The sequence below is a fragment of the Lepisosteus oculatus genome, chromosome 3 (genome assembly GCF_040954835.1).
Source record: "Lepisosteus oculatus isolate fLepOcu1 chromosome 3, fLepOcu1.hap2, whole genome shotgun sequence".
Classification (NCBI taxonomy): Eukaryota; Metazoa; Chordata; class Actinopteri; order Semionotiformes; family Lepisosteidae; genus Lepisosteus; species Lepisosteus oculatus.
The window spans coordinates 1,243,301-1,261,732 of record NC_090698.1 but is presented as its reverse complement, the minus strand read 5'-3'; the positions used below and the strand labels follow the sequence as shown (position 1 = coordinate 1,261,732).

The following is an 18,432-nucleotide window of genomic DNA, read 5'->3' as shown; positions in this document are numbered from 1 at the left end:
GTATAAGGATACTAGATAAAGATGACAAAGGTGTTTTACTGTGGGGTAAGACAGTAGAGTGAATCTCTGAGTGACCGCTGGGTACAGGACTCCAGGGCCCTGAATACAGAGGGGTGCTGGGCTGTTGCCAGTGAGGTTTCCACAGAGCCGCCGATGAGACTGTGCTCGAGTTTCACTGCGGGGGGGAGGGAGGCCCCCCCACACCTGTGCCCCAGCGTCTCCCCTGGCTCAGGGGTCCCCCAGGTCTCCAAGATCCACTCCCAGCAGGGGCGCGGGTGGGAGGTGCTGCCGGTGTGGGGGTGGGGGCCCCAGGCTGGGATACAGGAGTCGGGGGCTCTGTGGAGGTGAAAGGTCGTCATCAGAGCTGGGGTACCCTGGCCCCAGGTCAGCGGGGGACCGCTGCTGAGAGCCGCAGGGCTGGCCGGAGCTCTCCCTCTCCCTGAGGGCAGACAGAGAGGCACAGCGTCAGTGGCTTCAGCTGACGAGACCCTCGCAGCTGGAAGGAGGGTAGGTGACCCCGAGCAGTTTTATTCGTCCTGGGACCCAGTGCACACCCCGCTAGACCCACAGAACCCTGCTGCTGGCTGTTACTGTTACTATTTCATATAGCGCCTTTAAAAGTAGCATCTCGAAGTGCTTTACAGGAGTGTAAAAAAGTTCAAACAAAAGAAAATGGTTATAAGTACAGCCAATTGCAGAATAAGCACATATAAGAAACACAAAAGGTTAGAACTGCAGCAGGGACATAAAATTCCAGAGTTTTGGGACGCTAATAATATTATTATTATTATTATTATTATTATTATTATTAGAGTTCGTACTAAACTACATCATGAAAGAGGATATTGCCAGGTGTTTTGGCTGGGTGGTCAGTCTATCTCAGATTTTGGGTCCTGGGTTCAAGATCAGTCTGGAACACCTTCTGCATGGAGTCTGCACGTTCACCCCTGCTCTCTGTGGTGATAGACCTGCACGCTGTCCAGTTCCACTGCCCTTTAGTCCCAGCTTGGTCAGCTCAACCCCCGATCTGATTGCCCCCCCGCAAGACTGCGCCTGTGAAGGGAGGTGGAGAGAGGGGTCACCTGTCCCTGGAGCTCGAGGCCCGGTCCCTCTGCCTGCGGTTCTTGAACCAGTTGCTGACCTGTGTGGTGGTCAGCCCTGTGGCCTCAGCCAGCTCGCGCTTCTCCCGTGGGGAGGGGTACGGCTTGTGGAGGTACCACTGCCTCAGGACGCCGCGGGACTTCTCCTGGGGACGACACAGAAACACACCGGCGGTCAGCACCCTGAGGCCTGGGCCCTGAGGCCTGGGCCCTGAGGCGAGACCCTGAGGAGGGACCCCTCAGTGTCTTTCAGCAGGGAGACGCCCCGACAGCGCTTGCGCCCCTGAGCCAGACAGCAGCTCTCACAGTAACGGCAGGGATGTAGGGATACTGTAGCTCAGAAAAAACATCACACGACACTCTGGAAGCCACACCAATACACTAAAGAAGCAGCAAGCCTATAACCGGTCCACCTGCACTGTAGTTTAACAATGAAGCAAACACAAGTGTGGTAAACCACAGGAAAGTCATCGCTGCACCAGCGTGCAGTGGAGGACAGTGGTGGTGAGAAAGCAGTTGTACAGTCATGGTGAAGCAAAGTAAACTTGTGGATTGAGCATGGGCACGGCACAAGAGCACTGAGGGATTAATGGAGAGATTCCTAAGCACTTGACGCAGCACACAATGAGGGGTTGCCAGATCATGCAGCAGTGTGAGCAGGCACGGGCGCGCCTGAATATCTCCCTCACTGGGCCGTGGAGGCTCGCTGACAGCTGCTGAGCGGGGTGCCCTCTCTCTCACCCTGGCACCCTCATGAGCCGTCAAAGCGCAGTGCCTCCATCGGCAAAGCTTCGCCCTCAGCCCCACTCACCCACGGCCTCCTCACAAACCAGCTCTGGCTCTACAGTGTGACTGCAGCCTGGAGCACTGCACAGAGCACAGAGCACAGCCACAGCAAGCTGACACCTGGACACTACAGGCTTTCACCTGCAGAAATGTGATGGTGATAGCACATATCTTTAAACCCAAGGAAGGCAAAAACTGGAATGCAACAGGTTCTTGCTGTTGCTGCTGCAAGGGAAAGCCCAATACTAAGGACAAGAACAGGATAAATACTCCTTCATAGATTTAAAACTTTTTTAATTCCTATGGTTGATGCAGGGAGGGAAGGGTTAGAAATAGCAGAAAAAAAGAACATGAGAAAGTTGACAGAAGAGAGGAGACCAGCTGGCCCATCAAGCCTGTGAAGAAGACGCCTTCAACAGCACGGAAAGCTCGTTCCACACTCCCACTGCCCTTTATGTAAGCTGCTCTCACGTCAAGCAGCTTTTAAGAAAGAAAACAAAACCAGATGTGTCAGCTCCCTCACAGCCGTGTCAGGCAACATGCAGAGGTTCTGCCAGAAACACGTTCTAACTCCCCAAAACCAGTCTGACCGGTCTGGATCTGTCGACACAAGCCTTCGAGCAGGAGACGGCAGCCCAAACACACTTGCCTTTCATCTCGGCCGGAAAGTCCTTTCAACGCCCGGCAGTATCTATTAAAACCTTTCCAGGTGTGTTTGATGAGCTCAGTTGTCGTGAGGTGAGACAGTAAACCTCAGATAACTGCAGCAAGATGCAGCACAAGAAAAGAGCAGGAGAAAGTCCAAACGGCAGCATCTTCACTCGCAAGAAAGTCAGCATGGAGAAAGAGAGTGTTCACTGTGTGTCAGCAAAAACGAACAACTGGGGACAGGATTGCTGCACAGGACAGGTTACTGAAGACTATGACTGTAGATGGTCCTGTACTCTAAAGACTAGGCAGCTGCTTTAATGTTCCTTTACAATTTCAGTTCTGTAGGTGATCTGGATGTTGAGCACATATATGTGAGTTGCTTCTAAACAGACTAAAAATAACACAAGGTGGGCTACATGAACTCTGCCTTTGTTGTCTGATTAAGAAGACCCGCAAAGTGGTAGTAACCTGTTACGCTGTCCCAGTGTCAGGCTGACAGACGGACACAGGGATGGAGGGAGGAGAAATGGCCACCTGGAGTCTCTCACTCCCAGGAGTGGGACTATGGCAGGAAGCTCAGCGGTACCTTGAAGCAGTAGCTGGTCTCTTCCCCGTCCCAGATGGTGCGCGGCAGGGGGAACTTGCGCCGGACGCGGTACTTGCCCACAGCCCCCAGGGGGCGCCCCCTCAGCCTCTCGGCCTCCAGGTAGTGCGCCCTGAGCCACAGCTGCTGCAGGTAGCCGTGGTTGTGCGGGGAGAAGGGCTGGCTCTCCAGCAGCTGGTAGAGCTCTCGGAAGCTGCCGTGGTGAAAGGCCACCAGGGCCTTGGCCTTGAGCACGCTCTCGTTCCTGTGCAGGAGGTCGCAGGGCGGCAGCGACCACAGGAAGCGGCCCAGGCGCTCCACGCTGCCCCGCTGCAGCAGGACCTCGCAGACGCACGCCACCTGGTCCTGGGAGAAGCCGAACGCCATGCCGGACCCTGGGAAACCCCGGCGAACACTCCTTTAGAACCGGATCCTGACGCAGGTCTTTTTCCAGGTTGCGTTTACTGTTGACAGTACTGTCACAGAAGTACAGGTCTGATTAAAGAGCAAACTCCGAAGGCTTGGAAACGGTCTTTCAGGATCCCGCTGGGCGACACATCCTTCTGACTGAAGCAGGACCACCCAAGACAGCTGTCTGATGTCCCTGCCTTGACTGATTTCAGCACAAAAGAAAAATGGATCAGAGAGGGGAAATAATTTTACAATAACACCAACAAATACTTGTTTTGCCTTTTTTCTTGCAAGAGAGACACTGAGAAGGAGAAAAATCCTCAATACCAAACCTCTAGAAGATGTATAGAGTGTCTTACTGAGTCAAAGACAGTCGTTTTTTAAAAAAAGTCCCACTGCACTTGAAGGTGGCCAAGAGTTCATGTAAAAGTGTCTTTAGCACAAATAAATCCTAAAAAGAAAGTGTTCAGTCAATGATCAGACCCCTAAAATTACCAAGCAAAGCTGAAGAACAAGGTGCTTTCAAGATAAAAATAAAAAGTGTGAACATGAGGGATTAACTTCTCCACTTCCAAATCCCTCAGAAGAGGCAGCTGTGTTGTTCTGTGCGTTGTGCCCACTCCAGCTGGAGGACAGCGGGCTCTATATCCCAGGCACCGGGACTCCACTGTCGCTGATCCGGGCCCTTCCTTGCAAACAAGACTATTGAGAACCAACCTCCGCTGAGAGACGCTGCAGACCAGGCGCTATGGAAAACACAGCTGGTCTGAATCCAGGCTCAATCTTGGCTTCTTTTCCAAATGAAAACTGAGACACCAGAAGTTTCCCAGCCGCATGCAGCAGCAGACGTGCTTGCAGATCTGCTGCAGTGTCTTTGTGTCTGCTGCCAGGAGAGGCTCCCTTGCTGAGCGGGCGAGCCGACCGGTCGCTCTGGAGCAGCCCGAGCCCAGCCAGCCTGCAAGGCGTCGCTTTCACCCCGGCAGCGCGGGGCAGCCCAGCCCAGGCAGCTGATTGGCTCCCCGCAGAGCCAGTAGGAAATCCCACAGATCTCCCCTCAAACCCCGTGACCGTAGTAGGAGCCACTGCGTTAGACACAGGTAACCTGAGCCCATAGGGGTTAGAAAAACAAACCCTGAATCCTGAAGAAAACTGGCAGCATCACACTGAACCTGACACACTTCCACACACACACACACACTCGGGCTGAGTTATGCAAAACAGGCCAGATTTGAATGAGTTTTCTTTTTCAAATCAAATCATTTCACTATTGACAAGGCTGCTCTTTCATGCTCTTCAGGTGCCAGGACTGGAGACGCCCAGCAGGCTGATTCCCTGGAAGACCGATCCAGACGCCCTGGATGGGCGACAGCACCCTGAAGCTTGTGTACCTGGATCAGAGGAGCCCCTACCGGAGCCAAGAGAAGCCTGTTCGGCGCTGTGTCTGACTACGGCCAGCAGGAGGCGATGTTCATCCCCTTCCCCTCACTGGCAACACACTAGTCACAGCAAAGCACAAGCAAGCAGGAGTGTCCTCTCTCTGGACTCCTGTATGCAGCAGGGTATTACAGCACTTCAACATGTTCCAAGTGCTGAGCCTTTCACACACAAAACACAGTATTCTTCCAGAAAATAAAGTGCATTGCTTTTGCAAATTCACCTTAAATGTGTTCAAAAGGCTATAAAGCACAGCTCTGTCCTGAAGTCTGAAGGCTCATGATTAATGAGCCTGTTGGCTTTGTCTGGTTTGAGTATGTCAGAGAAGAGCTCAGGGAGAAGGCTGATGTGAAACGACGAGACTGGCCTGGTTCTGAAGCGGTGAGATCTGTCACCTAACTCTCACCCCAGCAATCAGTTCAGTGTTATTTCCCCTGTTAGGTGCAGGACCACCCCCCCCCTTCAACTTCATCTAACAGAATTGCATCTCTCCAGCCTGGCTCAATACGTCCAGGAATCACGGCAGTATGAAAACACACTCATGACAAGCTCAGGTATGACTCCAGTAGGTTGAGAACAGTGCTCAGGCCGAACCTCTTAACGGCACTGTGTATAAACACTGGTCCCAGGAACCACCCTGTAACCCGTCACCTGGGCTCTTTAGTACAGTAATCAGATGAACTTTCAGGTCCAGCATTTTGCAACAGCAGCCTGTCAGCAGTCCCAGCGGTAGCTCTGCCTTTGCCCGGAACATCAGAGTGCTCCTGTCTGTACTCAGTCTCTCACGGCCAGGCCTGTTTGAATACTGCTGCCAGGGCAACCGTCTGGGGCGTGGCCAGGCGATCCAGGTCACGCACAGGAGCAGGGGGGGGAGGTGATCAAGGTCATGTGCTTCACCGGTACGACAGAGGTGGAAAGCAAGAAGGATGCTTGCAGCCTCCCACTGCTGCGGACCGAGAACAGCAGCGAATTAAACAGGAACACAAGGGGGAGTGTTTCAGCTGATATTTCAAACTAAACAATAAATACTTGCAGGGGCATTTTCAGGACTCTTAGTATCAAAGCAAAATGTGATGCCCATATGGGACTGCAATGGGAACTTTAAAAATCAGCTGCAGAATATCACGATAACTGCTCTACACAATATCACAAGACCAAAGAGCAGATTCATTCCTGCTGTGGAGCATGGAGGGAAACACGGAGTGAACAGGTTTAAAAAACGACACTGCGCCGCCGATCCCCTACTGTGGACCAACAGCCCATCAGATTCATGTACCTCTCAGACCAGTGTGGAAACGAAGCGGAGGAGGATTGCACCAGAAAGGGGAAGGTCACACAAAGAAAGATTTTTTTTTGCTTTCATATGTTTATTATAATATCACAGTAACATAGTTTAGAAAAATAAAACACTTTGGAGTACAAAACATGATAAAAAAAAGAAATGGAAGATGTATTCACATTGAACCCTTTTGGATCCCTTTGATATAGAAACGGTTCTCGAAACTCTTTGGTGTAGCGAAGCTGAGAGAGGAGAGCTGAGAGAGGGCCGAGTGGAGGGGACTGCAGACACAGGACGGGGTGCGTTTCCAATGAGCCACTGTAAGGGGACGCAGGCGCGTGCAGAGCCGGCCCCTCTTCTGCGGCAGCTCCCAGCGGGAGCGGGACTCCTACTCGCGCGCCGCGGAGCGCTCCGGCTCGGCCGCAGGCACTCGGGCTATTTCTGAAAGTGTGTTGCACAAGCCACCTCGCCCACTGAAAAAAAGCTAAATACACAATTCACTGGACACCGCAAACATGGGGTTTGCAGATTCAGACCGTCTCTCGCTGGGCCGCTAGCGACTCGCTGATCTGAGGATCTCAGCCAGCTGCTGCCCGAAACAAGCCAGAGGGTCAGATTCCACCTCACAGCTGGGCAGCTCGTTACCAACCCCGCCAACCCTTGGTGTAAAGACATGCCTCCTGTGCTGTCTTCAATGCGCTTCCCCATTGTTTCGGGTCCCCTCATGTTCTTCTCTGTTCCGATGAAAGGAGTCGTGTTCTCCTAGCCTGTCAGTTTAGGACACTCGCTTGAGCCAAGAAATGTACTTAACTGCTCTTCTTTGGACTGATTCCAGAGTGGCGTGATGTTTTTTGTAGTGTAGTAACTACAACTGTGATTATCTTCTATAAAAGTATACAATACGTGCTTACAAGGTATATATAGGTACAGATACAGAAAGAGTGAGTTTCTATAGCTCCATGTACTATGTAGTGATCCCTTAGGGATCAATCTGTTTCTAAGAGGAATTAAACCCAAAGAGTTTTTCCTATCATGCAGAGTTTTGCCATAGTCACGTCTGCACTCGTGGTGCTTGGTTTGTAAATATCACACTCTAAATTCCAAAAGGAAACGCACACAGCCCACACCTACTGAAAACAAAAGGAAAAGAAAATTCAGACCAGCATAAACATTCCCTAGAGCAGCGTTTCCCAACCCTGGTCCTGGAGAATCACGGGCTCTTCTGCTTATTGTTCCAGTTGAGTTCCTGCTCACAAGCTCATCAATGTCAGTTTTCTATTAGGGCCATATTAGTCAGGCTGATTTAATCACTTAGAAATACCTTCTAGCCTTTTAATTGGCATCGGCCCTGTACCAAGCTGAGTGTTTCAGAAATGCCCTCGTACGGATGTGGTTCCTGAAATGTAACTAATAGGACCTCCACAGAAATAAAACTCACTGTCTGATACAGTGTTATTCCCAGCTGAGTCTGTTCATCACTTTCTCAGCTAGTAAGAGCTGTTCTATCTGAAATAACGTTGAGGACAGCCTGCGTTCAGCCCAGCGTGCTGCTGCAAGTTACTTGTGTACTTGTGTCAGGTAGTCAAGTGATTTTAACACAAGCACAGACTGAAGAAACAAGTTAAGGAAAAGTCTCACTGGGCAAGCAGATGGATAAAGTCGTCCATCCGCACTGGAGGAGTCGAGCTCAGCTGGAAGGGAAACCAGCAGAGAGTGGGACTCCAGGGCCGGGGCGGGACTACTGTGCTGGAGACCGGGAGTGAAGTCACTCTGGACGTTTCTGTTGGAGTCAAGCAGGTAAAGGCAATGGCATGGTGCTGTGTGGACCAGCAAATAGCGAAATACAGCTAACGAACCTACACCCATCTCATAGACACTTAATCGTGTAACGTTATCTTCCCCATACGACATGCATACTGATCTGTGAAGTACCCATTACTAATACAATAGTTAACAAACAACAATTACCAACCAACAGTCAGGAGGGAAGTTTCTAAGGGCCCTCCATCGCTTCCTGCTGTGAACTTGCCCACTCCCTCTCAGCCTCCACCAGCGGGCGGCAGCAGAGTGCCGCCCTGGCCAAGACGCGTGGCTGTTGGGGGCAGGGGCTGTCCAAGGCCCAGGCTACAGGCCTATGATGCAGAGTTGCATGAAAGTGTCAGATGCATAGAAGGAGCTCTAAATTAATAAGCCATAGGGAAACTGTAACCATCCTTACGGAATATAAGACTTCCCCAGTTAATATGATACTTGAACGTGTGCAAAACCTTCAACCTTAGGAAATGGCAGAGTGCTTCGAGCTCCTTGTAAGACCTGACCCACCCACATTCACTCATGTATCAGTATTCAGACTTAGTGAACAGACGTGGTCCCTGAAAGTGAAGCACTACCTGCAACAGTGAAGGAACACCTTGTGTCAGGAGCCAATTAGAAGGCCTGAAGAACAGGAATTTGAACAGGACATTTTGTGATTAAGAAGAGAACAGATTAGCGTTGCTTTACCAAACAGTTCTCTAGAATCACCACTTATTTTAGAGTGGGTGGGCAAATGTGCAAGAGAGGTGTTGACTGGAACTACATCTCTAAAGAGACATCATCCTGTTTTAGAGCTTAATTATGTCATCATTCCCTTCGAGGAGACAGGAGGAGTGTTTCTCAACAACAAGAAGTTTACTGAGTCTCCAGGCAGACATTCAGGTTTCCTAATCGGTTTCAGTTTCTTCTTTTCATTTGGAAGTGTCAGTTATTTATCACCCACCTCCCCCGTCTCAGTCACTGACTGAGAGAGTGCAGACACGAAGACATGCCTGCCCTTTACAGCCGTCTCTCCTTGCAGGACGGGTAGAGCCAGCTGCAGGAACGGCACCAGGCTCGTGCCAGGGTGCAGGAAGTGTGGATTTTCACCCCTGCCTGCCTATTGCCCACTCTGCGAGCCAGGGGCACAGAACACCCCTCACTCTGAGCAGGCAGCCCCTGATCCTCTGATCTACACAGGGGCCCCACAGAGCACAGCTCTGATCTTGTCCTGCAGCCAGAAGAGCTGAACCACAGCTGCCAGCAGTAACAGTGGAAGCCCATCAGTTACAACAATCCAGCTCCTTACAATTAGGCTAGTACACAAGCTGTACACAACACTTCGCTGCCATCTCACACACCTCCAGTTACAGTATCAGTCCAGACGTTTAAGGCACTTAGATTTTCAAAGTAATCTCACTCACAAGAGCAAGCAACAACAACAAACTACACAACATAACGTAAAAACATATTGCTATTTCATTTCATAAAAAACCCAAAGTGGAAGTGTTTGCATAGAAAAAGGTTTCTATTTACATGTAGTGTTGCATCTCAGATCATCTGCAGCAGGGTGCAGGCTGACGAAGCAGTGGGCTCACATCAGAGGACGTGCACATCTGCTGCAGCTCCAGCACTTCCCTAGTTCTGCTGGTGACGTAGATTCAAGATTTCTATCCCTTAGTGACACGTTTAGCCACACTCAAGAAAGCCATAAAGAGTGTTAGAGCAGGAGTGAGCTTTTGGACGAAAAAGCAGCAATTCAGAATTAGAGTCCTCTGGAACTGACACAGTTCAAACAAGGGAAAGTGAAGTGTGTTTTCCGCGGGAGAGGAGGACGTTTCTCACACACAGCCAGGGCCTGGAGCCTGCAGGGCCACGGCGGTCCTGCTGGGGTAGGGGAGGGCTGTGCAGGGGGAAAACTGGAGACCAGTGTGACCGGCCCTCCCAGAACTGGACTGCGAGAACGACAAACGCTTGGATAAGGCTCCTTTACAACAAGTCCTTCAGAGCCTGACAGTACAATTCATCTCAGACGTCAAACTCAAAGAGCCACATCTCCACAGGGGAAGGTTACCTACTCAAACAAGTCTATAAAATGAACAAGGAAGTGGATGCTTTCACACATTATTTCTGTGCACAACTGCTTTTTTCAAGAGCCAAAGAGAGATTTTGATGCGACTAACCACTCATCTTAGGCGTTTCATTCTCTTTGGCCTCACACTGATACTAACACTCTCTTTAATTGACAAGTGTACTGAAGGAGCACCAAGCTTCTTTGTGCAACAGAAGGCTGAAGGTGCTCCCAGGAGCCTGTCCTGGAGACAAGAGCACTCACCGCTACAGAACAGAGCGCCGCCGCCGCTCTGCGGGCGAGGCCACACCCCCCCAGGGACCGCCTGCCAGCGGGGCAGCGCGAAGCACCAAGAGTGGAGACTAGAACTACCGTGTAGGAAAGAAGTGAGAATCAAACTTGTGCAAGAGCAGACTTGTCCTTTTCTCACACCACCGTCAAAAGTTGTTGAATAACAGAAGAAACTGTTAATCATTTTCTATGTAAGTATGATGATGGTTGTTCTTTCCTGACTGCACTGCCTTCACTGAAAGGCCTGGCTTTTGCAGCAGTTGTCCCTGGTGGAAGGAGCTGTTTTGGGTGCGATTCTCGGGTCAGACGTGAGAAACAGCGCTGCCAGTCGCGTAGTGATGTGATCTCCGCCTGCATTTCTGACACGGCAACAGGCGCCAGCTGCTGAGCACCCTGCAGCCTCAGACAGGCTGAGGCATCATTCCCCAGCTACCTCAACCGCAAGGAAAGGGGAAAACTAGCTTTAGGTCATGCTGCAAAGAACACCTGAAATATAGCTCACAAAATGAAAATCTCTATTCTCCCAATGAACAACTTGATGTTGTACGGACACTACAGACTCACAGAAGCTGACCGTGCTGGCTGTGGGCATGAAGGAGGAGGCCCAGGGCTCCGCAGGTGGATGCAGAGCATCGCCAAAGCTGCATCTTCAAATCATGGCGACACTGCCCTCCTCCTGCTGGCCTGCTGAATCCTCACCCTTATCACAGCAGCTGCAGATCAGTCCAATCCTGCACCTCAACTGCACGCAGCTCACAGCAGGAGGAGTGCTGGAACACAGGCGGAGGTGCTCCAGGGAGAAAGACCAGCCTCCCAGGGAGCCCTGCTGCCCCTGTGACCCGGCCTGGCCAACAGCAAGCCTGCCTCAGCAGCTAACGGCAAACGAAGGTGTTGCGTCCTTGATGCAATGAACCGGGGGGCCCTTTACAAACGCTTGCGTTCCCAGGTGTGCGACTGCAGGAGTGCTCTCTGGTGTAAGTGACAGTGAGGGGCCTGTCCCTCCTGGAGCCCTGCAGTGCTGCACTGAGTGGGGGACGCTGGGGCGAGCCAGGGTGAGGGCTGTGCTGGGTGGATGGTGTTGCGGGCGACGGGCCGCCCCCGCGTTCAGAGTCCCAGGTCCTCGTCCACGGGGACGGACTGCAGTTGGGTGAGGACTTTGGGGTCCCCGTCCATGTCCTCGGGATCCTCAAGCTGGGCCTGCTCCCCGTGCGGTCCTGGCGAGGGCGCCCCCAGCAGGAGCCCGTCGCCGCCAGTCAGGCCCAGCAGCCCCTGGTGAGCCTCCTCCTCCGGCAGGTCCCCTTTCCTCACGTCAAACAGCCCCGGGCTCCACACCGCCGCCTGGCCTGACACGGGGGTGCTCATGGCCAGGGAGAGATGGGCGTCCCCCAGCTTGGACACCTGGGGGCTGAGGCCGCCCACCGCGCTGGGGGGGGCCGCATGCAGCATGGCCGTGGAGCTCACAGCCTCAGGGGCGGGGGCCGGATACAGACCCGCTGGACTCACAAAGCTCAGAGAGGAGTCGCCCTGGAAGGAGGAAGAGGAGGTGGTCGGAGAGGCCATGGCGAGGGCGGCGGGGCCCCCCGTGCCCTGCGGGGCCCCCCCTCCCCCAGCGCTGCCCACGGAGATGACGGGTGTCAGGACGATGCCCCCGTTGGCCGGGGCGCTCTCGGCGTCGGGCTTGAGAGGCAGGCTGGCCAGCTGCATGCTGGCGGGGAAGGTGGCCGTCAGGATCAGTTTGCCCTGCTGGAAAGTCACCCCAGTTAAGATGGTGCTGCCCCCTGCTGGATTGGTCAGAAGGATGTTCCCTAAAAGCGAAAGGAAAAGAGGACGGGGTGGTGATTCAATTCAGCTCTGCAGTGCAGGAGCTGATCCTGTCAGAACTGAAAAAAATCACGAACTGTCAGCCTGGCTGAAATGCTTTCTCGATATGAATGGAAAATCTGCATATATCTGTTGTTCCTTTTTACACGTTTTTTATTTACAAGAGCCCTAAATAAATTCATGTATTCCAGCAAAAAGGAAATGCAGGCAAATACCATTCTCTATATGAAATTAATCTGCACATTTATCTAGTAGGTTTCAATTGGCTAGTACTAAAATGTAAAAATTTTGTTTGAAAAGGATAACAAGGATTTCAAGATTTACAAGCGGCACATAGTGTCCCTGCAGCCTGTAAGCCTACCATGGGTCCGATCTGCACATCTTTCCCTCAGTTCATCAAGGACAGCGAGCAGGACGGTTCACACACACTGCGCTTGTCAAAGGAGCTAAAGACTGTGGAGGAATATCCTTGAAACAAACCTGGTGAGGCAGAAGGAAGCTGGAAGATGCTGGAGTTCAGGATCTGTACGCCTGTGGAGCTGCTGCCAGCTGTGCCAACACCCTGGGTGCCAGAGATCTGCAGAGCACCGAGCTGGTTTAGTCTGAAGGAGCCTGGAGCACTGCTGATGTTGCTGGTGGTGGTGAGGATCTGAAATGAGCCGGAGGAGAGGGGGAGCGCTGTGGAGCCGGGCACGACCTGAGGCAGCGAGAGGGAGCTCTGCGAGGCCACGGCAGGGGACATGGGCACCAGCTGGGGCAAGGACAGGGGCACAATTTGCGGCGCGGGGGCAACTGGAGAGACCTGACCTGGCTGGGAGAGGGGCACCACCTGGGTGGGGGGGGAGATGGGGATGATCTGAGTGCCGGACACCTGCAGCGTCTGCGCCGGGGGCAGAGTCTGGAGTGTGGGCGCTGGGGAAAGGGGCTCCCCCAGCTGAAGGGACAGTCCTTGCTGTGGCTGGGGCATTCGGGGGGCTACCTGGAAGCTTTGAGCTGGCAAATGAGAGATGGAGGTCTGGGGAAGCTGGGAGATGGGAACGATCTGAGGACAGGCGGACACCTGGGAGGCATGGGCTTGGACAATCTGGGAGACGGGAATATTCTGGAGCGAAGGCACCACCTGTGGGAGGGACAGGACTTGAGGGCTGCTGGAGACCTGGGCATCCTGGGACAGCTGGCGAGCTGCCTGCTGCTGCAAGGTGGGCTCAGCCTCGGACACGGGCGCGAGGGGCAGCTGGGCGTCAGCCGTGCAGCTGGGGGCGGGCTGCGCGAGCACCAGGGAGGGCGCCGTGCTGGGGGAGGAGGTGCCCGGCTCGGAGATCGCGGTCTTGAGGTTCCCAGACTCCTGGACGGCAAGCGAGCCCCCATACTCGACCGAGGGCAGGTCCGCGCCGGCTGACTCCCCGGCTTCGGAGCTGGGGAGGGAGAGCGCGGCGCCCGCGGTGTTGAGCACGATGGTGGGCACGCCTGCGGCCGCCTGCTCCTTCAGGCCCACGTCGGCAGAGCCGCTGGGCTGCTTGGAGACGACCGGCGCCCCGTTGAGCAGCAGCGGGGTGCCGCCGGCGACGGGGCTGAGCGTGATGGTCTGGCCGTCGCCGAGCGCCAGCCCGTTGATGATGACCCCGCCGGCCGGCCCCGGCAGCAGGGAGCCCCCGTTGAGCAGCAGGGGCGTCTGGGCGCTGGTGGTGAGGAAGCTGCCGTTCAGCAGGATGGGGCTGCCCGAGCTGCAGGGCGGCCCGGGAGACAGCAGCACCGGGGCGGCGCCGGGCTCCTCCTGCGGCGCCGGCGCCATCCCAGCGTCCTCCAGCCCCCGGCTGGCCTCGTCCTCCGTGCTGTGATTCCCATCCGATTCGCTGTGGAGGGGAGAGACGCACAGGTCTGAGGAGCAGGCCAGGCTCGGGTACCTGCTGCTCCCACAGGGATGTGCTTTCCTGCTCCTGGCTTAGATTCAGAAACCAACAGCAAACCGCCTCAGGGGCCTTCATCTTTCAGCCTCTTCATCCAATCAGGGCTGCAGGGGAGCCGGAGTCTAGCCCGCCAAGCGACGGGCGCAAGGTGGGGTACACCCTGGAAGGGACCCCTATTTACCAGACCATCACAGACACACACGCTCACTGCAAAGCCGACTTTCCCAGAAGCGAGTTAACCTGCCTGTCCTGGGACTGTGGGAGGAAACCGGAGCACCCAGAGGAACCCCACGCAAACACGGGGGAACATACAGACTCCACACAGACAGCGCCCAGCAGCTGAACCTGAGCCATGCTGACCACTGCCCCCCCCTGCCTCTTCCACCCGTCAAACAAATAAGGGGGCAAAATGATTTAGTCGAAATAACTGAAGTGTGAACAAACCTTTTGGGTGTCATTTAAATACCCAGGACAATTCTATGCAAAACGGTGTTACAGAACTGGAAAACATCCCCTGCTGGCGCCGGGGGTGACGTGCAGGTGGAGTGAGGTGTCTGTGTGGGGGCCCGCGGGCCGGCGCCCCGTGACTGCAGGGCACTGGTGACCATGTGCCCTGGCCATCACCGCAGGGGCGGGCACTGCTACCCCACAGCTGCTGATGGGTTGTCTGGGCCAGTCTTGTTTTTGGTGAATATAGCTCATGAATTTTTTTAAAATAAACTATACTTTATCTCCTTTTATTTTTAAAATTAATCTCCTTTTAAAACATTGGCTGCAGAAGCGTGAATACATTCGTTTTAAACTGCTATAGTAGCTTCTGCAATGAAGAAACCTGCTCCACAGGCTTTTCAGTGGGGATTAGCATCCAATATGACCTTATCTGCTCACGCCCCTCGCCTGGCGTGTTTCAGCTCAGAAGGGTTTCGAATTTACTGTAGGAATTCCCTGTTACCGTAATCCGAAACCTGTCCGCTGTGTGCTTCACGGTCAATTACTTAATAACGAAGGGAGATCCGGCTAACTAAATCTCTTTTTGCCCCAATCAGGGCTGAAGTGCCTGGAAAGCCAGTTAACCAGGTGTGCAGAATTGCAAAATTCCGCTATCTTAGCAGTTTAAAAATTGATGTATTCATCACCTGACTGGGGTAAAAAAAAGTAATTTAGTTCGCTGGCAACGGTAACCGCACTGCAAGGACGCGAACAAGCCCGATGAAGCGCATCTCGCAGGGAATCCGCAGCACCGGCAGAGCAGCGGGGAAACCAACCTCCCCCCCCCACCCGGCGACCCCTCCCACGGGTCCCGCCGCCACCCTGCCGGAAGGGCGGCGCTGGTGCGACAGGGCTGCCCCGCCAGGAGCCGCTGCGCTCTGTGGCAGGAAACCTGAGCCGGGCCGCGGCTCGGAGCTCACATTTCACAACACAAAGACACGCCAGCCGCGGCCGGACTGCAGACGCGCTATCACTGAGCGACAGGGGAACGAGCAGGCGAGGACGACCGCACCGCACGCCGAGTTTCTGTCATCGATGTTGCTCTCCAGTGAACTGGCTCCTCCAAGAACAGACGAGCACAGTCGGAAGTCATCCCGAACGCCACGAAGATGCGGAAAACACGCAAACACGCATCCAGCCGCTTCTCGGCGCCCTTACGGTGGCTCTCCGCCGCGGAGACACGGGGTGTTGTTTCTGTCTATCGTTATAAACACCGAGGTGCACACCGCTCGATCTGTCTTCTCAACACGCACCGACAGAGCCTTTACCGACGTTCTGACTGCTTAAGTTCCAGCTTGGCCGTGCTCGGTGTTTTAACGCGTCCGGACACACTGAGATGCACTCACCGGCCGTCCAGGTGCGAACGGCTGGCGTTACTCGCCCGAGCCGCTCGCTGGCAGTGGGGTTTAATATTACTCGTGATTTTCAGATGCTGAAAAAAGAACGAGAGCAGAGCTCCTACCTCTTGCTGTTGGTCCCAGAAGGAGTTCGGTCCCGCTGCCGGCGGTTCTTGAACCAGTTGCTGACCTGGGTCAGAGAGAGCCCGGTGATTTTCGCCAGGTGTCGCTTCTCGTCCAGGGTGGGATACCTGTTGCTCCGGTAGCACTCCTTCAGCGCGTTCCTGGACTTCTCCTTGAAGCAGTACACCGTCTCCTCGCCGTCCCAGATGGTCTTCGGCAGGGGAAACTTTTTCCGCAGACGGTACTTATCCACAGCCCCCAAGGAGCGACCCCGGGACATCTCCGCCTCCTTGTAGCGGGCTTGCAGATAGAGGTTCTGCAGGAAAGCGTGGTTGGCCGGGTGAAAGTCATGGCTTTCCAGAATCGCGTAGAGCTCCTTGAACTCCTCCTGGTGAAAAGTAACGAGTGCCTTGGCCTTCAGCAGGGTCTCGTTGCCACGTAGCAGCTCCGCCGACGGAGGGATGGTGGAGAGGAATCTGCCCAGTCTCTCCACATTGCCTGCCTGCAGGAGCGCCTCGCACAGACACGCCACCTGATCCGCCGAGAAACTCAGGACGGAGCTCTGGAAAGTTTGCAGCAGCTCCTCGGAGACCTCATCCAGCGCCGCCGTCTCCTCCTTCAGGCTCCCGGAGTCCTGAACGGAGACTTCAGAAGGACTCTCCGCCTGGACTCCAGCCTCCAAAGAGAAGGAAGCCATTTTCAGCCGAACTTTTTTTTGTAGGTCCTCCCCTTTCTGCCTGTGTGCGGAGCCGACTGAAACGTCACGCCCGTCACTTCCAGACTCCCAAACTTCCAGGAGAGAGAGGTCTGCGCCGAGCGCTGCAGACTCTCGGTCCCTTTCTCTTTCTGCAGGCTCATTTCATGCAACATTTTAACACGTTATGTCACCCGTCTAAGTAACGAAATAATAATGACATGTTTCGAGACGTTATTCTGAGTTTCACCACACTTTCAGTTAACGAAAAGTATAAACCTAAGCGTGACATTTTATGAAGCGTAATAATTTCAAACGTATGACGACCACTCATCACGCTGATTTCTAACCTGAAAGCTCCAGTGTTTCAAGGTGTTCCCGTGCGACAGCCGAGCGGAGCCGCGCTGCTCCTGAGCTCTTCCTCTGACCGGGAATCGCGTGTGCAGCGAGATGAGAGCCGTGTCTCTCCCCAGCCCGGTAACCCCTCGGCAGGCTTGTCAGCTCCTATTCCAGAAGACACTGCAGAAAAGAGCCTGCAGCCGGGATTCTCTTGAAAGTGTTGCTGCAGCTGAGCAGGGCCTCTGTGGGAGGTAAACAGCTCCGGCACCTCATGGGGAAAACAGCCCAGAGGAAAACCCTGCTGTGGAGCTGCACAGGCCTCGCTGCTGCTTCTAGAACAACCCCAAACACCAAACGCCAAAGGGCGAAGCGGGATTTGGGTTTCCCCCTGGGCGCGATGAGGCGGAGGGCTGCGTGAGTGCGGTGCAGGCCGGTCCCGTCGGCAGGAAGACAGAGGGCCAGCCAGCGCACCCAGACTGGTCACAGACCTGACGCGCAGGAGTGCTTGGACAGCGCAGCCAAGCCTCACCACAGCCAAGCTCAAGGCCTACAGCAGGAGGCGTGGGGCCGGTCAGGGCTGAAAGACATCTAATAATTATAATAATAATAATTGCTTACACTTATATAGCACTTTTCTGGACACTCCACTCAAAGCGCTTTACAGGTAATGGGGATCCCCTCCACCACCACCAGTGTGCAGCCCCACCTGGATGATGCGACGGCAGCCATAGTGCGCCAGAACACTCATCAGCTATCAGAACATCAGCTCTCAGTGGGGAGGAGAGCAGAGTAATGTAGCCAATTCAGAGAGGGGGATTATTAGGAGGCCATGATTGGTAAGGGCCGATGGGAAATTTGGCCAGGACACTGGGGTTACACCCTTACTCTTTTCGGGAAACACTCTGGGATTTTTAATGACCACAGAGAGTCAGGACCTCGGTTTTACTTCTCATCCAAAGGAAGGTCCCTGTTTACAGTATAGTGTCCCCCGTCACTATACTGGGGCATTAGGACCCACATGGACCGCAGGGTGAGCGCCCCCTGCTGGCCCCACTAACACCTCTTCCAGCAGCAGCCTTAGTTTTTCCCGGGAGGTCTCCCATCCAGGTACTGACCAGGCTCACACCTGCTGGGCTTCAGTGGGCTGCCAGTTGTGAGTTGCAGGGTGAGATGGCTGCTGGCTGCTTTACTTTCACACAGCAGGAGACAGAAGTGTTGGACAAAAGTGGATATCGTCAAAGTAACTGTGAGTCAAGGTAAGGTGTGGCGTTGTGATATTGTCCTGTGGAAAACTATCGCCTGCGCTCTGTCCAGTCCCTGTG

General features: G+C 54.1%; 2 protein-coding genes across 4 annotated transcripts; both read right to left on the bottom strand.

Annotated features, from left to right (window-relative positions):
• Positions 1-16: 16 nt before the first annotated feature.
• Positions 17-4,482, bottom strand: LOC102688351 (homeobox protein SIX1-like). Of its 2 annotated transcripts, none has more exons than XM_069187665.1 (3): positions 3,124-4,482; positions 1,083-1,246; positions 17-336 (listed from the first exon to the last, which is right to left on the bottom strand). In XM_069187665.1, the coding sequence occupies exons 1-3, from the start codon at positions 3,505-3,507 to the stop codon at positions 36-38; spliced, it is 849 nt and encodes a 282-aa protein (XP_069043766.1). In that variant the 5' UTR covers positions 3,508-4,482; the 3' UTR covers positions 17-35. The 2 variants fall into 2 exon arrangements, with proteins under 2 accessions (XP_069043766.1, XP_015196446.1); XM_015340960.2 differs by having other exon boundaries at positions 140-439; positions 3,124-4,479.
• A 1,840-nt stretch (positions 4,483-6,322) lies between these two features.
• six5 (SIX homeobox 5) lies at positions 6,323-17,030 on the bottom strand. 2 transcript variants are annotated; one of them, XM_015341094.2, is made up of 4 exons: positions 16,080-17,030; positions 13,342-14,074; positions 12,702-12,870; positions 6,323-12,205 (listed from the first exon to the last, which is right to left on the bottom strand). In XM_015341094.2, the coding sequence occupies exons 1-4, from the start codon at positions 16,772-16,774 to the stop codon at positions 11,505-11,507; spliced, it is 2,298 nt and encodes a 765-aa protein (XP_015196580.2). In that variant the 5' UTR covers positions 16,775-17,030; the 3' UTR covers positions 6,323-11,504. The 2 variants fall into 2 exon arrangements, with proteins under 2 accessions (XP_015196580.2, XP_006627758.2); XM_006627695.3 differs by having other exon boundaries at positions 12,702-14,074; positions 16,080-17,029.
• Positions 17,031-18,432: the final 1,402 nt, after the last annotated feature.